The sequence below is a fragment of the Rhinolophus hipposideros genome (genome assembly GCF_964194185.1).
Source record: "Rhinolophus hipposideros genome assembly, chromosome: 14".
NCBI lineage: Eukaryota > Metazoa > Chordata > Mammalia > Chiroptera > Rhinolophidae > Rhinolophus > Rhinolophus hipposideros.
Window position 1 is genome coordinate 10,866,728 of NC_138060.1, and position 19,547 is coordinate 10,886,274.

General features: G+C 40.5%; 1 protein-coding gene across 1 annotated transcript in view; it reads right to left on the bottom strand.

The window, feature by feature from the left end:
* Nucleotides 1–2,855, bottom strand: part of SYNPR (synaptoporin) — a 296,011-nt gene extending 293,156 nt beyond the window's left edge. Inside the window, exons 1-2 of the mRNA XM_081072256.1 lie at nt 2,668–2,855; nt 2,489–2,554 (exon numbers count right to left, since the gene is read on the bottom strand). Of these exons, the coding sequence (XP_080928382.1) occupies nt 2,489–2,554; nt 2,668–2,685 (84 nt within the window). The 5' untranslated portion in view covers nt 2,686–2,855. The remainder of the gene's footprint in view (nt 1–2,488; nt 2,555–2,667) is intronic.
* Between the last annotated feature and the right edge of the window lie 16,692 nt (nt 2,856–19,547).

Sequence of the window (19,547 nt, forward strand, 5' to 3'; positions counted from 1 at the left end):
ACAGGAGAAACTGGGATATTTTCAGTGTTCTGTCATTGTAGATTTACACTTTTGGTTGATCATTTACTGTTCACCAAGCACGAGGAAAAGCACTAGTGGGAAACAGACAAATAGAACAAATGTTCTGCCATCTAAGAGATCACACTCTCTCTCATTGCCAAGATTGCGTGCAGGAAAGGATATCGCAGAGTGGCTTTTTACATCACTGCATGCACAAAAAACATGTTTTCTTTCCCTCTCTCCACTGTGTTAAACTTTCTCAGCAACTAACCTTCTATCTCTCTGCTTTCATATCTCCACCTTAGTTCTTTTGAAGTGTTGATCAACTATTTTACTTGTATATAAGGTTTTTTTTTTTTGTCCATTATTCAGGTTCTCATCCACAAATGAGAGGTTAATACCTGATTTAAAAAGCAAAAGCTCTTCTTCCTTAGAGCCTTAGAACCCTAGAAGAGAGAAAGACTATAAATGTAGTAACTTTGCTATTTCTCTCTCTCTCTCTCTCTCTCTCTCTCTCTCTCTCTCTCTCTCTCTCTCTCTTTCTCTCTCTCCCCACCACCACCAAGAAAAAGACACCTATAATGCAATATGATAAATTCTCATGAATGAATGAATGACATGAAATGGAAGCCCAAAGAATGAGGTGAAGAATTCAGTAGAGAAAATGGAATGGAGTAAACATGACAGAAATCTTCACTGAGGGGGTAATATTTAAGCTGAGGTTAAAAGACAAGCATTTTTTTTTTCTTAGGCTATGGGTGTGAGGGCATTGCACACACTGTGAACAGAAATGGTGAGGTCTTTACGGGGAAAAATGCTTTTGAGTTTTGGATGGAGCTTAGGGAGGTGGTCCTCCAACTTTACTGTGCACAAGAATTACCAGAGAACTTGTTTAAAATGCAGATTGAGGGGCACTCATCTTCTCAAGATTTTGATTAATGTCCAGAAATCTGCGTTTTAAACAAATTCATCCAGTTTTACCAGCCTTTGAAATTTATCAGTAGAGGTTGTGTGGTGAGTAGTGGCATAAAATAATGTCAGAGGATTGAAGAGAATACAAACTAACGTTTCAGGTAAATGACAATGTGAGACAAGAGTTTATGTCAGAAAAATTATGTCAGGTCTTCGAATTTTGTTTTGAGAGACAATGGTTTGGCGATGGAGCTTTATTTTGATCAAAGACACCACTCTTTCACAGGGAATGTTTATTAGATGGCTGAAGGAATGAACGTGGACAGAATTCTGAGACAACTGAAAGTTTCCTGGACTGTGAGCGCTGCTTGATTTGTTCAACTTAGTGAGCTATAAGGAAAACAGTTTTAGATAGGCATTCCCGAACGTCTAGCTCAAGTTTCGCAAATGCAGTCTTAACATATGTCAAATTGATATAGTCATGCATTTTTATGCAGGTCTACAAATAACGATTATCCTGTCCATCACCCATGTAAACAGGCACCACCGTTGTAAAGCCAGACCCAGACAATAGCCCTCCGAACGAAGATCTGGGAGAGCAGGACACACTCTTACATAATTTCCCAGCTAGTCAGTGGTAGGGCCTGTGATTAATGCTACGTGACGGGCTTTGAACTTTCTGTTCACAAGGGTTGCTTGCCTCTCAGAGCTCCTAGCAAGGGGAAACGTGTGACCTGCAGATTTCACTCTGAATAACCATCACCCAAGCCAACACCACTAACACTGCTCTGTGGCCCCGTGAGTTTCTCTGCCTCACTCTTCTGTGAACAGACAAGTTGCCATAGGACTGTCATCAATTGTTCTTTTTTTAAGGGGGAAAAAAAAACCTAAGAGTAACATAATCTCCCAAAACCCAGTCAGTGATGCATGTTACACAAAGAAGGCTGGGGAGATCTTCCAGTAAAAATCAAGAGTTCGCTAGGCCTGGCCAGAGTAGAGAAATTACAACATGGAAGGAAGGAACCCCACTCTCAAGCCCAGTATCTTTCACAGCCTCGCAGCTTCTCTGTCGCTGGAGCTGCAGCGGAGCAGTCGACCTCAGGGCGCCCAGCATCCCAGCACCGGCGAAGAGCTGTCCCGGTGCTGACCAACTTTCTGAGCTTGGCTCAGTCCTCCCAGCTCCCCCGCTCAGCCCCACGTCCCTCGTCTCAGGCCCTCGCCCCTGAGAAAGTCCAGGTGAGCAGAGGGACCCCGGCGGCAGCCCCTCCATCTCCTCCCCTCGCATCTCCATCTCCCGCGGAGTCCTCTTTCATCAGACACCACGCGTGTGCAAGCGCTGAGGTGAGATAACACCTCCTCTAAGCGCCTGCAAAAATCCGTCCACGCCCCCGCCTCCAAACGGTCCTCATTCCTGTCCCCGCCATTCCGGAATGGCACCTTGGGAGTGGGGAAGACTGAAATAGGGAGACTGAACCCCGGCTTGGAGGAGAACCAAGCACATAGCACCTGACCCGACCTCTCTTCCCCTGACGGTGGGCCCCCTGGGTCCCCACCCCGCACAGAAGCGTCCACTCACCAGTTCTAGGGTTCGCAGGAAAGCAAGGGGCTCTTTCAGCGCCCGGAAGGTGCCTGCTGAGGCCAGCTATGGACGAATGAGACAAGAGAGAGAAAGGGAAAGCATGAGGCAGGGGCTGGGGCGCATCTCCGGAGCCTCGGGGTCCCCAGGACCAGCTACCCTGCCCCGTTCTGTCTTACCTTACTCACAGGGTCCATCACTCGCCTTGCTCCGTCTTCCTACCCACCGGTTCCCTTTCAAATGAAGTTGGAGGGACACGCTGGAAGCCTCCTCTCGGGAGGAACCAGAGGAGCGGGCAGGGTCCTGGGAGGTAGGGGTGCCGGGCGCTGCCTCTCCGCTCTGCGCTCTCGGCGAAGCCCGCGCGCCTGGAGCGGAGCAGGGCGGCGGAGGGCTGAGGAGGGAAGGGCTTGCATGGGGGGGCGGCAGCCGGGGCGGGAAGAAAGCCAGCCGCCGGGAGAGGGCTGCAATTGGCCAGCTGCGAGCTTCAGGGGAGGGCGGGCAGGTGGGCGAGGCAGAACCATAGACACTGGTGCGGGCTCGGCCGCGCGCGCCCGACGCCCTCAGGCTCCGTGGAAACTTTGGGGTCTGTTGATGGAGGAAGGCAGGCTGGTAGCATCAGCAAGACGGCTTCCTGCCTGATGCAGGGGCTTCCAGGTAACAGAAAGGCATCCACACCTTACATGGGTAGTTGTGTGAGTTCTGGTGACTTGTCTATTTCCCCAAGCCTTCATGGAACGCCCTCCCTGTGGCCAGGCAGCGCCCAGGTGCTGGCATGTACCAAAGAGTAGGGTAAACACTGCCCCTTCGCCCCGGGGAAGCAGAGGGTTAGCGCACAGAGAGAACAGACTAGAGGGGAGAGGGAAACAAACTAATCTTGAATATGGGACAATGTGCCAGGCAGGTAATCCCTATGGCCACTATATGAGGTCAGGAGCAAATTATTATGCCCATTTTAAAAGCAGAATACAGACGTAGGCCGAAATAGCCAAGGTAATGCAACTCACCAGGGGCTGAGCAGTGACTAGAATTCAAGTTCCTTTGAAATTCATGCTATTTCTACTGAGCTCCTCTGCCTAGGTACATCTCAAATGAAGCTCCTGAATTGATCATAAGTAGGACCAGACCCCGCTTCTAAAACTCAGATTCTTTTTTTTTTTTAAGATTTTTTTAATTGGGGAAAGGGAACAGGACTCTATTGGGGAACAGTGTGTACTTCGAGGACTTTTTTTTTCCAAGTCAAGTTGCTGTCCTCTCAATCTTACTTGTGGAGGGCGCAGCTCAGCTCCAGGTCCAGTTGCCAGTTGCTAGTTGCAGGGGGGTGCAGCCCACCATCCTTTGCGGGAGTCAAGGAGTTGAACCGGCAACCTTGTGGTTGAGAGCCCACTTGCCCATGTGGGAATCAAACCAGCAGCCTTCGGAGTTAGGAGCACGGAGCTCTAACCTCCTGAGCCATTGGGCCAGCCCCCCATTCTTAATCTACTAAACTTAGTCTAATAACCTTGAGGAAAATAATAAATAAAAACAACAACAAAACAATTGAGTTCTTTCTGTGAGTCAGAAATTGCACTAAAGGCTTATAAACATTATTTCATTAACGATTCACAAAACCCTACGGGTTAATAGTACTATTATTCTCATTTTAGAGATGAGGAAATTGAGGATCATGGAAGAGAAGAGGTCTGTCTGCTCAGGGATGTACAGTTAGTAGATAAGGAAACCAGAGCAAGAATATTAAAAGGAGTCAGAAGAAATAGAGAGCGAGAGCGAGAGAGAGACAGAGAGAGACAGAGAGAGACAGAGAGAGAGCAGAGAAAGCTCTTAGCCACTACCCCAGTGCAGCTGATACTCCCTTTGGACTGGATTCCATGTATGAAGTGGTCTCCCAGCAACACAGATAGCCCATCTGTTTACTACAAAGATTTGCCAAGGTTTGGAGTTTGTGTGTGTGTCTGGGGTGGGAGGTGAGGGGTGAGAGTGGGGGGGGGGTATTAACTAATATTTGAAAGTGGAGAAGAAAGAAATGAATCATTTGCAGATTGGAAAGGGGAGGCAGCAGGCCAAAACTGAGTATAAAAGAGAATGTCCAGTGTAGCTGCCCCTTGTCCATGGATTTTGTTAGAGAAAAGCTGGAAATTTATTAAAGACTCCAAAGGGCTAGTTGCACCATTTTCAGTCAGCCAGTTTTATTCCTACTGTTTTTCCTACATGCAGAAAGAGTCTAAAACAATTAAAAATGTTGTTTCAAAAATAAGCCATTATGCAACCACAAGTGGAGGGGGAGAGAACCAACATTTTCAAGTACTTAGTGTGTACCCTGCAATTTATGTATATAATCTTATGCATAAAGTTACTTTGTCTCTTCAATACCCAGTTTGTTTTGTTGTTTGCATTTTTTAAAATCTGAAAGATGGAGCCATAGCATCAATCTACCTTGGCTGGTTCTTAAGAAGTCTTAGTGAGATTTTGTAGATTACATGTGTAGGGCAGAGTCCGGCACACCATAATCTCTCTACACGTATTAGTTACATTCCTCACTGCTTACACTTCTACAGATGCAAAGATGAAGGCCCAGAGGGTCACATTAGAGGCTGGTGGATTGTAGCACTGACCTGCCACTCTCTGCAGAGCCCATCTCGTATTTGTCCCTGATCTTGTGAACTCAGGAGTTGTCATTTTACTTATTTTGGCCAAGAAAATGTGACCAGAGGTGCTGTGTGCATATCTGGACAGAAGTTTTAAGAATCTCTCTGTGACTTGCCCTCTTGTTTATTTGTCTTCTACCACTTTGAATACAATGTGTTACATAGTGGCTACTCTGACAGCCTGGTCCCAGCCTAAGGATGATGTAGAGCCAAGATGCAACTAGAGCTTAACGGACTCAAAGCTGAGCAAGAAAAGCTTTTGGTGTTGTAATAAGTGAAATTTTTAAGTCTTTTGATACTGGAGCACAACATATAATAGTTCTGGCTGATTGAGCCAGAGTTCAAACAGCTGGTCAGTAGCTGAACCAAGATTCTACCCTGAGTCCATATGAACTCATTGATCTTGTATTCTTGCTTTTTCCATCATAATCAACTAGCTTATGGGGTATAACATCTCCTGTGTGCTTGATAATGATGATAATGATTGTAATAGCTAATAATTCAGTTCCTGGGACATGCCAGGCATTGTGCTAAGTGCTTTACAGACATCATTTAAGCATCACCAAAATCCTCCCTTTAATGGATGGTATTTAAGGCTTACAAAGGCTAAGTAACTTGCCCAAGGTCATCTAAACATTTGTATATCTTTAGACAGAGAGAGTGATTTATTTAAAATATTTCCCATTTGCATTTCATTTGAGCTGTGATCTTGGCAGAGATGAAGTGTGATTACTGAGCCTATTCCCTCAGGTGTCTCTTCACACCTAATTTCCTTCTTGCTAATATGGTGGCAAATGTTTCCAGTCCTACAAACACCCTGTGAAGGAAGCCAGAATTGTGGCAAATGAGAGTATGACAGCTTAGACAACAATTGCACATTGTCAGAGATGCTTTCCACGTTCCCGAAATGCATGCGCTTCCTACAGCTGCATCACGAAAATAACCCAGAGTTCCATGTCACATTTGCAATGTTAAATATTTTGTAGACTTTGGGGTTAGAACCTTTATATTCAGACATGGAAATAGCACTGGGTTCCCTCAAGAACTAGGTTGGGAGAGGGAGGAGGGATAATGAAAATACTGCCAAAATATTATTCTCAGTGGCTAAGGAGTGACCCCTACTCTTCTTTCCCAAGGTGGCAAAAGGTAAGTTCCCACTTACTATCACAAATCTATTGCATTGGCTCAACAATCACATTAACTTTTGTGGGGTATAAATGATCTATATTGATTATGTAAGTCAGATAGTTTCCAAATTCCTTTTTTTTTTCTTCTGCCAGGGACTTATAGTTATGAAGACTTTCTTTGACATGCTAAATCAATCCGTTAATTTACTACAGTGGTTCTTAACAGAGAGTAATTTGGGCCCTTCCTTTCCCCAGGAGTCATTTGGCAATGTTTGGAGACATTTATAATCACCACAACTGGGGGTTGGTGCTACTGGCATCTAGAGCTGAGAGACCAAGGACGCTGCTCAACATCCTACAGTGCAGAGGAGAACTGCCCACAACAAAGAATCATCTGGAAAATATCAAGAGTGCCATAGCTGAGAAACCCTGACCTCTCATTAAACAAGTAAGGACTGCATGCCCATTATGTGTTGGTACTGTCCTAGGTACTGTAAACAGCTTGACAAAATTTCTGCCTTCACAGGGCTTACATTTTAGTCAGATATATTCAGTTCAGCATTTGCCAAACAAGGAAAAAAACAAAATTCAAATTATAAAAACAACCATTTTGAATCACAAAGAGGATTAACCTTGAAGCAAAACTACAAAAAACCAAAGTACCAAGCTGTGGTAGACAGACCTGCATTATTCAGGAAAAATTAAATCTCGTTTTCAGGGAAAAGCATACCTGCGCTTCATCTTCTCATGTCTCTGATGGTAAGGAGGAAAAAGTAAGTTAAAATGTTATCCATAGCAACTTAATATAGGAGGAAATACTACTCATATGTTTAATTACTTAAAATACTGGAAATAAGAATTGAGTAGAAGTTATTCAAAATATTACCTATTTTACTCTCTGCTCATGCTGCTAACGTGAACTTTCCAAATCTTTCCTTAACTAGCGACTCAAGCCAAGGCCAATAACATGTCTGTGTAATTATTTGTTTGCTTATTCGGTTTGCATAAGGCCACTGAGACACAGGACAGGAGGTGGTGTGGAAATATTTTCAATAATTCTCATTTTAAAATAACTACAGCATTCTCTTTCAACTCAAAGATCAAATAAAGTCATCTTACTTATTTGTGTTTCAACTTAAATGGCTATCATAAAACGTACAAACACGTGTGTGCATTTGGTATAAAACTTCATCATGAAATAAGATTCCATAGACTTCCATTGGAATTCCTAGCATTCAAATAGAATCGTTCTTAAATAACAATTGTAACTGATATAAAAATTCAAATGTGGATGGTCAATGTGAACTTGCTTCATAAAATACTTTTACTATTTCTATTTCAATCTTTGTTTTAAACAAAAGGTATCTGTGTAAATTTGGCCAGGCTTGAATACATGCAAATTAGAGGAGCAAAACTCATGTTAAAAAGATTCACCACTGACCCCAGGGAATAATAGTCATAATAGTAATCAGAATAATGACTCTTGAGATATATAAAGTAGTAAGTAGATGCTGGATAGAATGCAAAGTGCCCCTATAGGCATAACTCATTTAATATCCTCATCAACCTTGTAAGTATGCACTACTGTTTCTCCCCTCGTGCAGATGAGAAAACACAGGCTCAAAGAAATTTAAAAATCTCAGCTAAATTTTTATGTATAATAAACAGCAGAGTCATGATTTTACGTCTACCATGATAACTTTGCAAGAAAAAATGATACCGTATACAATTTCTATTGCAAGTTTGAAAATGTCACAAGCTTTAGGCAAAAATATTTTTCTTGCTGAAACACAAAAAATAAATTCTCTGGAAAAATAAAGATGGGCACCATTGTCAGCTACTATGACTACTACTGCTATTATTCCATGAACATATTGGAACACAATTAACAAAATGCCTCCCCTTCTCAAAGGCTCAGTCATGCGAATTATTTTTGTCTTTCATCATTAGCTCTGTTTTCCAAAAACTCATCATTTTTGACGTTCTCCTTGGATCACTCCCATGTTTTCACAGACTCATGGAACACAACAGCTTTGAGTTCATCGCACACCACCCACTGTAATTTTTGAATGAGGTGAAAGAAGCCCAAGGACTTCCCCTAAAGTCTTCTTCCCCAGGAAAATGTCTAGCAAAAGAGATGATGACATAAGTTCTGGAATCTGATTCTGGTTCTGTCTGAGTTCATCATATCTTGGTTCTATCACCTCCTAGTTATGTGCCTTTGAGCAACTCACTTAAACTCTTGTCATTCAGTGACAGATATAAGGTAAGAAACCTGTAACATGGGGATAATCACTGTAGAACCGCATCACTTTGTACGAAGGAATTAATGAGATAACAGAAGTAAAGCTCCCAGAAGAATATCTGACACTAGAGACTCTAACATAGAAATCTACTAAAAGACTGAGAATTGTGACCTACAACAATGGTAAGGAAATGATCTATGATATCAGAATCCAAATAGTTGTCACACAACCATTACTTACAATAAACACTTTTTCAATACTTTTTAAAAATCATTTATGTTCTTCTCTTTCTCTTCTTTGTTTTCAAAATTTTCTTTTCCCCACAAATTCCTCTCCATTGTTCCTCTCTCCTTAAACTCCAAGCATGTCATTTGATCTTGGGAGTTTTCCTTGGAGGTTGGTAAGATTGTTGGGTCATTCAAGACATTTGCAGGTGGGGAGCACCCAAATACACATATACTTTCTAAGAAAATACATTCAACATCAAAGTTTTTTGTTGTTGTTTCTTTGATGTTTATAAGGAGAGTATTATGCAGGGTGTCATGTGGGGTCTCAGCTTCCGCTCCCCACATAAGAACTCAGGATATGGTGAGGCCAAAAAGGAACACCCACAGAGCCATAGATGGGGGAGTCATATCACTATAGTCTCGCTGGCGGCTGGGTTGGCGACACAGGAAACAGGAGCCACACTATCCGCAAGCTGCCATCCACTTCTCTGCCAACCAACCCCACTTGCTAGCTGCAATCCGCTGTGCTAACTGCAATCTGCTCTTGCTAGCTCAGCCACCAGCTTCTTGCTAGCCCCCATCTTCTGCCAGCGTAGCCACGGCAGTTATATATAGTGGCCAATGGCTCACTGGTTACAGCTGGCGGCCAACTAGCCACAGCTGATGGCCATCCAATCACAGTTGATGGCCATTTACTACCTGAGCCAGCACCTTTCCAGGTGAGGGCGAGAGCCCGGAAACTGCACTCCTGGCTCTGTCCCCACAGAGAGCTTTGGCAGAGATTTTTACAATTTTCCTAAAAACAGGTTTATTTGGCAATATTTGCAGTCTTTAATAATTTTATTCTTATTTTAAAGAAGAAATACTTGTATGTAAAAACACTTACAGATGATGAAGATAGGAAAGATCAGATGGCTTCTCCCATGTCTTTAATAAAAGTGTGCGATTCAAATTGTACTGCATGCTTTTCTCTTTAGTATAGTCTCCAGATGGTCTTTAGACCTTGTGCTCCAACACGACAAAATGGCTTTTGCATCTGCTCTGCATGAGGCAAAAGAAAACCTTACCCTGTTCAGCAATTATAAGAGCACATTTGCATATCCCTTCCTAATCTAAATCTTTAAGTAAAAAACAAACAAACAAACTCAAATTAATTCAAATATGAGACATTAGAAAATTCACCCTTTGGCACTTCCTGGTCATATTCCCTGCCAGCCTAGGTTCCCTCACACAGCTTGACAAGTGTGTAAGGACATTGCTTGATCGACTCACACAGAGAGACGCATGAATCCAATACCTAAAATTAGGATTTTACTAAATTATATTGCATTGTACCTTTACACCTGCTTGGTAAATAATACCCAGAAGAAAGGTACAATTACATAGTTCTTCACCAGAAATAGAAGACAGGTTAAAATTTTTTTAAAACTCAAAAAAGAGAGAAGGAAGGAAGGGAGGGAGAGAAGAGAAAACTAAAGAATCCTTTCCTCAAATCATGATCAGCATATATCATCAACATCATTGTGAGTTATTTTTATTGAGAACTTGCTTTGTGCCACACACTGTGATAAGCTCCTTAGAACACTATGAATTACTTATTATTATCCACATTTCCCAAATAATGAAACGGAAGCCTGTGTAAGTCAATTACTTAGCCAAGTTCATACAGTTAAATGGACATGAGGCCAATGATTATTGAACTAATTTTTTACCTTTTAGTTATCCAAGATAGAAAATACACATCTCTCAGATCACAACTGGAAATTAGGGAACTGATTACTCACATTCTCAATCGTGTGTGTGTGTGTGTGTGTGTGTGTGTGTCTGTGTGTGTGTCTGTGTGTCTGTGGTAAGAACACATGTGGATATCCAGTTTACCCAACACCATTTCCTGAAAAGCCTATCCTTTCCTCATTGTATATTCTGGGCAATTTTGCCAAAACTCAGTTAACTATATATGCCTGGGCTTATTTCTGGGCTCTCTATTGTGTTCCATTGATCCGTCTATTTTAATTACTGTAGCTTTATGATATATTTTGAAATCAGGAAGCATGATGCCTCTAGCTTTGTTTTTCTTTCTCAGATTGTTTTGGATATTCAGGGTCTTTATGGTTCCTATGAACGTTAGGATTATTTTTTCTATTTCGGTGAAAAATGCCATTGGGATTTTAAAAGGAATTGCATTGATTGTAGATTCATTTGGGTGATTTTTAACATTATTAAGTATTCCAATCCATGAACACAGATGTCTTTCCATTTATTTTTGTCTCCTTTAATTTATTTCATCAATCTTTTATAGTTTTTAATGAAAAACTTTTACGTCCTTGATTAAGTTTATTCCAAAGTATTCCACATTCTCATCTTTATGTCCATTTAGTTTTAGTCTTACTACTACTGATTTTTGCGACATCACTTGTTCTGAAGAAAAGCACTGTTCCATTTATTTTCAAGATATTGAAAGGATTTCTTGTTTTAACTTTGTGTTATGGGATGTTAAATATTAATGAGGTGATAGGAAAAGGTTTGGTTAAAAAATTAATCAAGCTAGTAAGCCATGAAAAGACATGGAGGAACCATAAATGCATATTTGAACATTGGAAGCCAATCTTGAAAGGCTGTAAGTGCGTACTGTATCATTCCAACTATACTACGCTCTGGAAAAGGCAAAACTATGGTGATCACAAAAACAACAGTGGGTGCCAGAAGTTAGGGGAGAGAAAGGGATGAATAAGCGGTGCACAGAGGATTTTTAGGGCAGTGAAAATACTCTGTGTAACACCGTAATGATGGATACACGTCATTACACTTGTCTAAACCTATATGATATATACAGTCACAACTGTATACACATACAGTTTAGATATACAGTCACAACATGAGTGACTGTAATGTGAGCTATGGACTTTGGGTGGTTATGATATATCAACATAGCTACATCAGTTGAAAAATTGTACCACTCAGCAGGGGGTGTTGACAATGGGGTAGGTTGTGCATGTGTGGGGACAGGGGGTTTGTTGGAAATCGCTGTACCCTTGGCTCAATTTTGCTGTGAATCTAAAACTAATCTAAAACAAAATAAAGTCTTAATTTTAAAAAATGGTAGATCTAGCAACCCTATGTTGACATCCTTAAGTTAACAAAAAAATAAAAGTTAATTAATACTTAGTGCTATTATTTCCCTAGCCAGAGACCCATTATGCTCCATGGTAGAATAAGAATTAAAACGTGTTTATGAAATTCTTCTAGTGAAATGAATATTGAATTACTTTTCCCTTAGCATGATCTGTAAATTAACCAAGAGAAAAATGTAATTTTCTCTGCATGGCTTTTATCTGTAAATAAAGATTAATTGAAGGTAATGTTTTTTGGTTTAATGTATATGTTGTATGTGTTTGTTTATGGGAAATTTATAGGGAGAAAACATAAGCACATTAAAAATTCTGGAATCCATTCTTCTCTATTTATTTTATAAATATTTTTAAGAGTAATCACACAGTTCTGTATTATTTCGAATAATATAGAATATAGAATAATTATTTCAAATAATTTGAAATAACATAGAACTCTAAAAGGTAGAACTCCTTTTTCTCAACCTCCCACTTTTATTGCTCAAGGGAATATACAATTTCCTGTACAGAGATATATGTATGTGTGTATATTTATGTATGTATATGTGTGTGTGTGTGTATACTGGGGGTGCCAAAAGATGTGTACAAGTGGACACTTTGGTCAATGTTGCTCAAGCTATAGTTTGCCGTCATCAGAAGTGTCTGGATGCTGACACTTCTTGAGGACCTCTTGAAATTGCAGAAGTCAAATGTAACTTGTATCCATCTTTTGTTATCAGTATATATTGAGTATTACAATTTTAACAGTTTTCCTTTTTTAAAATGTATATGTATCCTAAACATGTAACACACATATTATATATTTCAAGTAACATATAGATGCTCTTTTTTATAGAAATGAGATAATACCATGTAGATTTTTATGCAACCTGCTTATTTCACTTTACATTTTATCTCAGTTACTTTTCCTTTTTTTTATTTATTAGGGTGACAATGGTCAACAAAACTACATAGGTTTCAAGTGTACAATTCTATAATACATCATCTATATATTGCATTATGTGTTCACCACTCAGAGTCAGTTCTCCTTCCATCATCATATATTTGACTCCCTTTACCCTCTTCTACCATCCCCCTCACCCCTTACCCTCTAGTAAACACTAAACTGTTGTCTGTGTCTATGAGTCTTTGTCTTTTGCTTATTTGTTTGTCTTGTTCCTTTGTTGCCCTCAGTTTTATATCCCACATATGAGTATAGTCATATGGTTCACGACTTTTTCTGTCTAGTTTATTTCACCTATCATAATAATCTCAAGACCCATCCATGTTGTCACAAATGACAGTATTTCATGTTTTCATAAGGAGTCATACAACTTAATAACAAAAAGGCAACAATCCAATTTAAAAATGGACAGAAGACATGAACAGAAACTTCTCCCAACAAGACATACAAACAGCCAACAGATATATGAAAAAATGTTCAACTTCGCTAGGTATTAGGGAAATGCAAATAAAAACCACAATGAGATATCGCCTCACCTCAGTTAGAATGGCTATCATCAACAAGACAGATAATAACAAGTGTTGGAGAGGCTGTGGAGAAAAAAGAACCCTCATACATTGCTGGTGGGAATGTAAATAGAGCAGTCGCTATGGAAAACAGTATAGAGTATCCTCAAAAACTTAAGAATAGAATTACCATATGACCCAGCAATCCCTCTCCTGGGTATCTACCCCAAAAAATATGTCAACATTTATCTGTAAAGATATATGTATCCTGATGTTCATTGCAGCTTTATTCACAGTGGCCAAGACATGGAAACAATCAAAGTGTCCTTCAATAGACGATTGGATAAAGAAGATGTGGTACATATACACAATTACAGTTACTTTTTCTTTTCATTATACAGATCTATTTCCTTTCTCTTTCTCTGCCAGCTGGGACCTATATGTGATGACAGGAGCAAAAGCAGACAAAAATGAAAGTCTTGTCTGGAGCACAATAATCATCTGACCTTTGATCTATCACTAGATAGTATTTTGTTCCTGCCATTATATTTTAGAGTTGGTTTCGGGGTTTGTTAGAGTACTTTAGACTGTACCCTACTACAGTGTCCCTCAATGCTCAATTCAAGTGTACTCTGGGAAGTCTTCCAGATTTATACCTCCTTTAGCCGTATGCCAATCAGAACTGGTTGCTCTTATCTCAACACTCTTTGTACATTGAAAATGGCTTTTTTCAGCACTTGTAATCCTCTGGTTTTATTACAGTGATTTTAATTTAGTGTCTGTTGCTCAACAAAGAAGCCTTTCCTAATGCCTCAGACTAAAACAGGTTTCCCTGTCAAGTGCTCTCATAACATCTTATAGTTCTATGTAACAATGATGCTTAATTTTGCTTTTTCAATATCTATCCTCACACTATACTGTATAAACGCCACATGGACAGAACCTTGGCTGCCTTTCTGGTATCTCCAACTAACTCCCATAGGAAATCTGGCACATAATAGGTATACAGCAAGTGTTTGTTGGATGAATAAATGATCATCTTAAAGGTAGAAAATATGGATTACTCATATTTGTAGCCCATTCATTGCTAAGCTCAGTGTCAGGTACCTACTGGGTGGCAAATAAATGTAGACTGCAACAAACTGGGTTTGAATGGGATGGTATTGGATAAGATGGGATAAGCTTAGGATATCAGTTCTGTGAAGGGCAGTCAGTGGTATTTTCAGCCAAGGAAGTTCTTAAAAAAGGCTTATCTAGCAGGGCGTTATTGAACTCCCCCACACTAAAATAGGGTCAGTAGTAAGTTTTCTAATTTTCAAAATATTCCATATTTTCCACAGATATTTTTTATAAGCAGAAATGATCATAAACATGTGTGTTGTGTGTATCAAAAACTGAATTGATTGATGTGATCAGCAATCCACAACATGAAATGAGGATTTCCTCAGGATCACCCAGGCTTCCCTTTTTGCTGTCTGGATGTCATGCTATCATTGGCTAACACCTTCCTCTTCTATAACAGCTCTTTGGGTCTATTCCCCCTCACTTGTGACTTAGCAGATAGAATCACGACTTAAATTCTGTGCTCGTTTTATCTGTTTGTTCACATGAAGAATGATTATTCCACAATGTGAAACAATGAATATTCAAGTGACAGGAAATCTGAATTTATGAAACCATTTCGAAGGTTATTAACTGTGTTGGAATAAGCAAAAATGCCAAAACTTTGTACGAGTTAAATCTTCTCCTGTGCCCCAGCCAGGACTTAGTACAGGTAAAAAGCCCACACGTGGTAGTTTTCTTCTCCTTTCCTTGCTCCTCCTCTCTGCCTTGTGAACAGCTTTCTGATAGAAATGAAGAGGGGTCAGTTGAGCAGGACAGCCCTCAGATAACTGACATTATTGTACATTTGTTTATTCTCTCTCAATCTGGAAGATTTTCTCTTAGAAAGACACCAACCCCTACTGTTGGGGACCACTCTCCTGGCCCCCCTTGACTCGAGGTATGTGCCCCTGCCTCAGTGGGTCCAGTACATTCTAAATCTGCTTAGGAACCTGGCAGTTCCTTCAGGCTCCCTTCTGTCCAGGCTCCATTGACACTTCAGGGAAGCCCTTCAAGGCAGTACTATGAGGTCCTGTGTCCCTTATACCAAGGGTGGGGTGGTCCATGGGAAAAACGTAGGAATCCTTTTCGCGACAGACCCTGAGAGACCAGGTCCCCCAGAGCTTCAACTATTGGCTTGGCCCCCTCCACCATTTAGTAGCCCGGTGTATTTCTCAGAAGGCAGTCAGACATCAGCTCACTTGTTCCAATGGCTGGGGATCCACGTTGAGCTCTGTGTTTCTGTCTGAAGACTTTCAGTGAACTTGGTCACTTCTATAGTTGTGTACCTCGGTTCTTACGGCAGCCCAGGAAAGCCCAGGGGCCATGTTGTGACTTCCATGGGCCTCAGGGGGTTTTGCCTTCATGGGTCCTTTCTCTACAAAAATCACATTAAAAATTGTATTGTATGACTGTGTTAGTATAAGGATGACTATAATCCAAACTGGATTATGTTCATTTTTTTCTTCTGATTTTAAAAGAAATGGAAACATGTTTATAGTTCCTAAGCACTTGCCTCGTGGGCTGAGTGGAGAAGCCAATCCTGAGTGAATCTCCATGGATACAAGCACTTTGTTGAACGAGTGTAACGCTTGGGGATGCTGTAGCCACACCATTTCATTTTTGTTTTCTTCCCGTTAACAATTCACTGAGCACCTACCAAGTACTAGGCACTATAGTAATAAAAGACACCTGACGTTTTCAGTATTTGAATTTACTAAGTCAAAAACATGATGTAAAGATGGTGAAAATAATAACACAGCAGTAGTGCTAACAGAGAGAGAGAGAGAGAGAGAGAGAGAGAGAGAGAGAGAGAGAGAGAGAGAGAGATCACAAGTGATTGAATTTGATAAGTACATCTCTTTTCTGGGGGAACATGGGCCACATTTGCTTTGCTGGGGGCAGCCTCGCGCCCCTTTCCCATTATTAATGAGTATAGCCAAATCCTGGTCCACTGGATGGGGGACCTACCTGGTTTGGATCTCTGCAACATCCATGGACTTTGGCCAAGTTTGCTAAATTCTGTGTTTCTAGACTCAATTTGTTGAATACAAAAATAAATGCTTAGAAGACATGGCCTCTAATGTCCCTGCTGCTCTATAACAATTAGGGAGGCAAGGTAAAAACTATTTTTAAATACTGACGAATCTGATTTAAATCCATTCAATGGACATGGTCTATGACTACCTATCATTTCTTGAAACACATGAAACAGCTCATTCATTCAACAATTGTCTGTTGAATGTCTACTCACCACAAGCACTGTACTAGGTTATAAGAGTGAATGAATGCAACAGGCTTTTCCCCAGTCCATGGGGAATGTGAACGTGAAGTGATCGAAACTCCTTCACGTCCTACTGTGTATAGCATTATGGAAGCAAAGATTTTTTTATTACTGATTAGAAAATGACAATAGTCCTTACGTTGTGTGTAAAAATTAAAGAAGAAAGAAGTTGTTGGTGGTGTTTTTTTAACAGAAAGCACAAATTTCAGTTAAAGAATGCCATTGGAAACCAAAGTGCCTCTATACACTGAATACTAAAAAACACACTTAAATTAAAAAAACACACTTAAATGGTTCCTGTGTCTTCGAGGAATAAATTTGTTTGGTCAATAAGCCAATAATGTGCCTTGTGCTCTACTGAATATTAAGCACTTCCATATTTTCCGTTAGAGAGCAAGGACTATTCTCACAGGGTAGAAATGAGTTTCATGTCGAATGTCTAAATACCATTTACATCCATTTATATCTAACATCACAGAAAAAAAAATACTAGACCCTATTTAACATTAAGTTCTGGAGATATAATAAAAAAAAATACACGTTCTCCTGCTATGTGCTGATAGGGGTTGTTTCGATTTATAATAAAATTACTTTTTACTTAAAGCACTTTTCCTCTTAAAAACTCAAAAGAGTTTCACTGCATGTTTAATGGACATGTGCATCTCTATCTGGAATAATTGTTTCAAAAAGTCTTATAAGTCAAGAGTGGCTTTCTCATGTATTATTATTTTTCTTAAATTAAAGCATGATATTGATCACATACTTGCTAATCGTTCCATATATATTCCAGTGATTACTGAACTCCCTCACCTTTTCACATACTCACTATCAGATAAAATCTTTACCTATATTTTTTTAATTTCTGGAACCCCTGGGTTTTTTGCCCACAAGCAGCAAATTCAGGCTATAAATTATGAAGGATGTGGAGTTTTATATGCACTGACAAGTGGAGACAGAACAGCAGAGTGTGGAGCTTAGCTTTGAAGATGGAAAGATGTGTAAAAGCTAGATAACATGTAAAAGCTGTGTGACTTTGAGGAAATTACATAATCACTCTTTGTTTCAGTTGCTTTGTCTGTAAGATTAGGGTGCATTAATAGAAAACATACCTCAGTTTGCTATCTGGGCATCATAAACATATTTCATGTCCTAAGTCTTATTACACTAAATTTATTCCATTCCAGGATGGGGCAGAGAATATATCTTTCATTTGTTCTTTCCAGAAAAAGGAAGGGAGGGGTGGAGAGGGGACGGGAAAGAAGGGGAGAAGAGGGAAAAGAGAAAAGAAAACACACCTCACGTGGTTGTTTGAAGATGTGGCAGTTTTGAAACAAAACTTTCTTTGACACTTGTGTCTTCAAGTAGAGCCAACATCCCCTCTTATTAATGTGGACTCTGACTACTTCATCAATGGATTACACTGTAGCAGGTTCTGAACCCTCAAGAAACTCGCAGCTTCCACTTACTTTCTCTTGAGATGCTTGCTCTAGGAACCCATCCACCCAGCCGTGGTGAGAAGTCCTAGAAGCTCATGGAGAAACTCACACGGAGAGGAGCAGGGGCTCCTTGCCCTTGGCCATGACCAGCTGGCCACCAGACCAACTTGTCAGCCGTGTACGTGAGACATCTTAGATGTGGGTCCTCCAACCCCAGTCAAGCTGCCCCAGCCGACATCACATGGAACAGACACAAGCCTTCTTTGCTAATTGCTGTTGATTGCTCATTTAGCTCAACATTCAAAAACTAAATAAACAGTTGTTTCAAGCTATTAAGGTTTAGAAAGGTTTGTTCTGCAGCTCTTTTGATCGGAACAAAGATTAATGAGATACTATATGTAAAGTGCTCACATAGTTGCAGCATACAGTAAGCACTTAAAAAATATTACCTGGAAAAAAATTTGAAAAGGAGATTAAACTTCGACCTCAATGTTACGGAGAATGTTAGGTTGAAGGAATCTTAGAGATCACTATGTGAGAAATGATCGACTGGTAGTCCAATTGGCTAACAGGGGTGTTTTGTTTGGTTCATATAGTATTTTCAAAAACAATTGAACAAACACATATAAATAGGGTTATCTCTCATGAAAATTCAGATCTGTAGCTTCTGCCTTAAAAAAGCCTGTATAATTGACAATGCTGGGTTCACATTCCCTCATTGTGCCAATGAGCGACAGCTGTATAAGGCTGCCCTCTTCACATAGGACACATTCCCTTAAGTCCACTCCATCTCCAGCCCAACACTTTCAGAGCAGGCTCGGTCTCCCATCTGTAATTCTTGCCTGGCCAGTATTTGAGTTTAAACTTCTTATCTAATCCAACTTCCCTATCATGCAAATAAACAAATAGAGACCCGGAGAAATGAGATTTGTTGCAGAATAACTTGCCTTCGATCATATCTTCTGACTTTGAGCCCAACGTACGGTAGATGTTATCATTGGAGTTACTGTTGTCTCTGTAAGTCAGCTCAGCAATCTATGTCATTTGGTGTGAGCCCAGTCTGTGTTTCCATGGATGCACGTGGGCCCACTTGACACCTGGGTCTTCGTTGCTTAGCTATTGCCTGCATACATTGGTAACTGCCACTATCTTCCATGGGACTAGTGCCAGGCTTTGGCATGGCCTCCATCACACATGCCAAGGGGAGGACCACAATACCCAGTCTACCTGAGGGGACCCGCATCCCCACCACTATTGGACCCAGATGACACTCTACCCTGTGGGATGTAGGATCTGCCTTCCCCTTCCACTCCTGGAAGTGTCAAATACCACAACCTAGAAGTACAGGGGAGTTAATGTTCTGTGGCAGACTTTGACCAAGGAGAGAGAGACAAAGAAAGGAGCTACTAGATAAGTTCC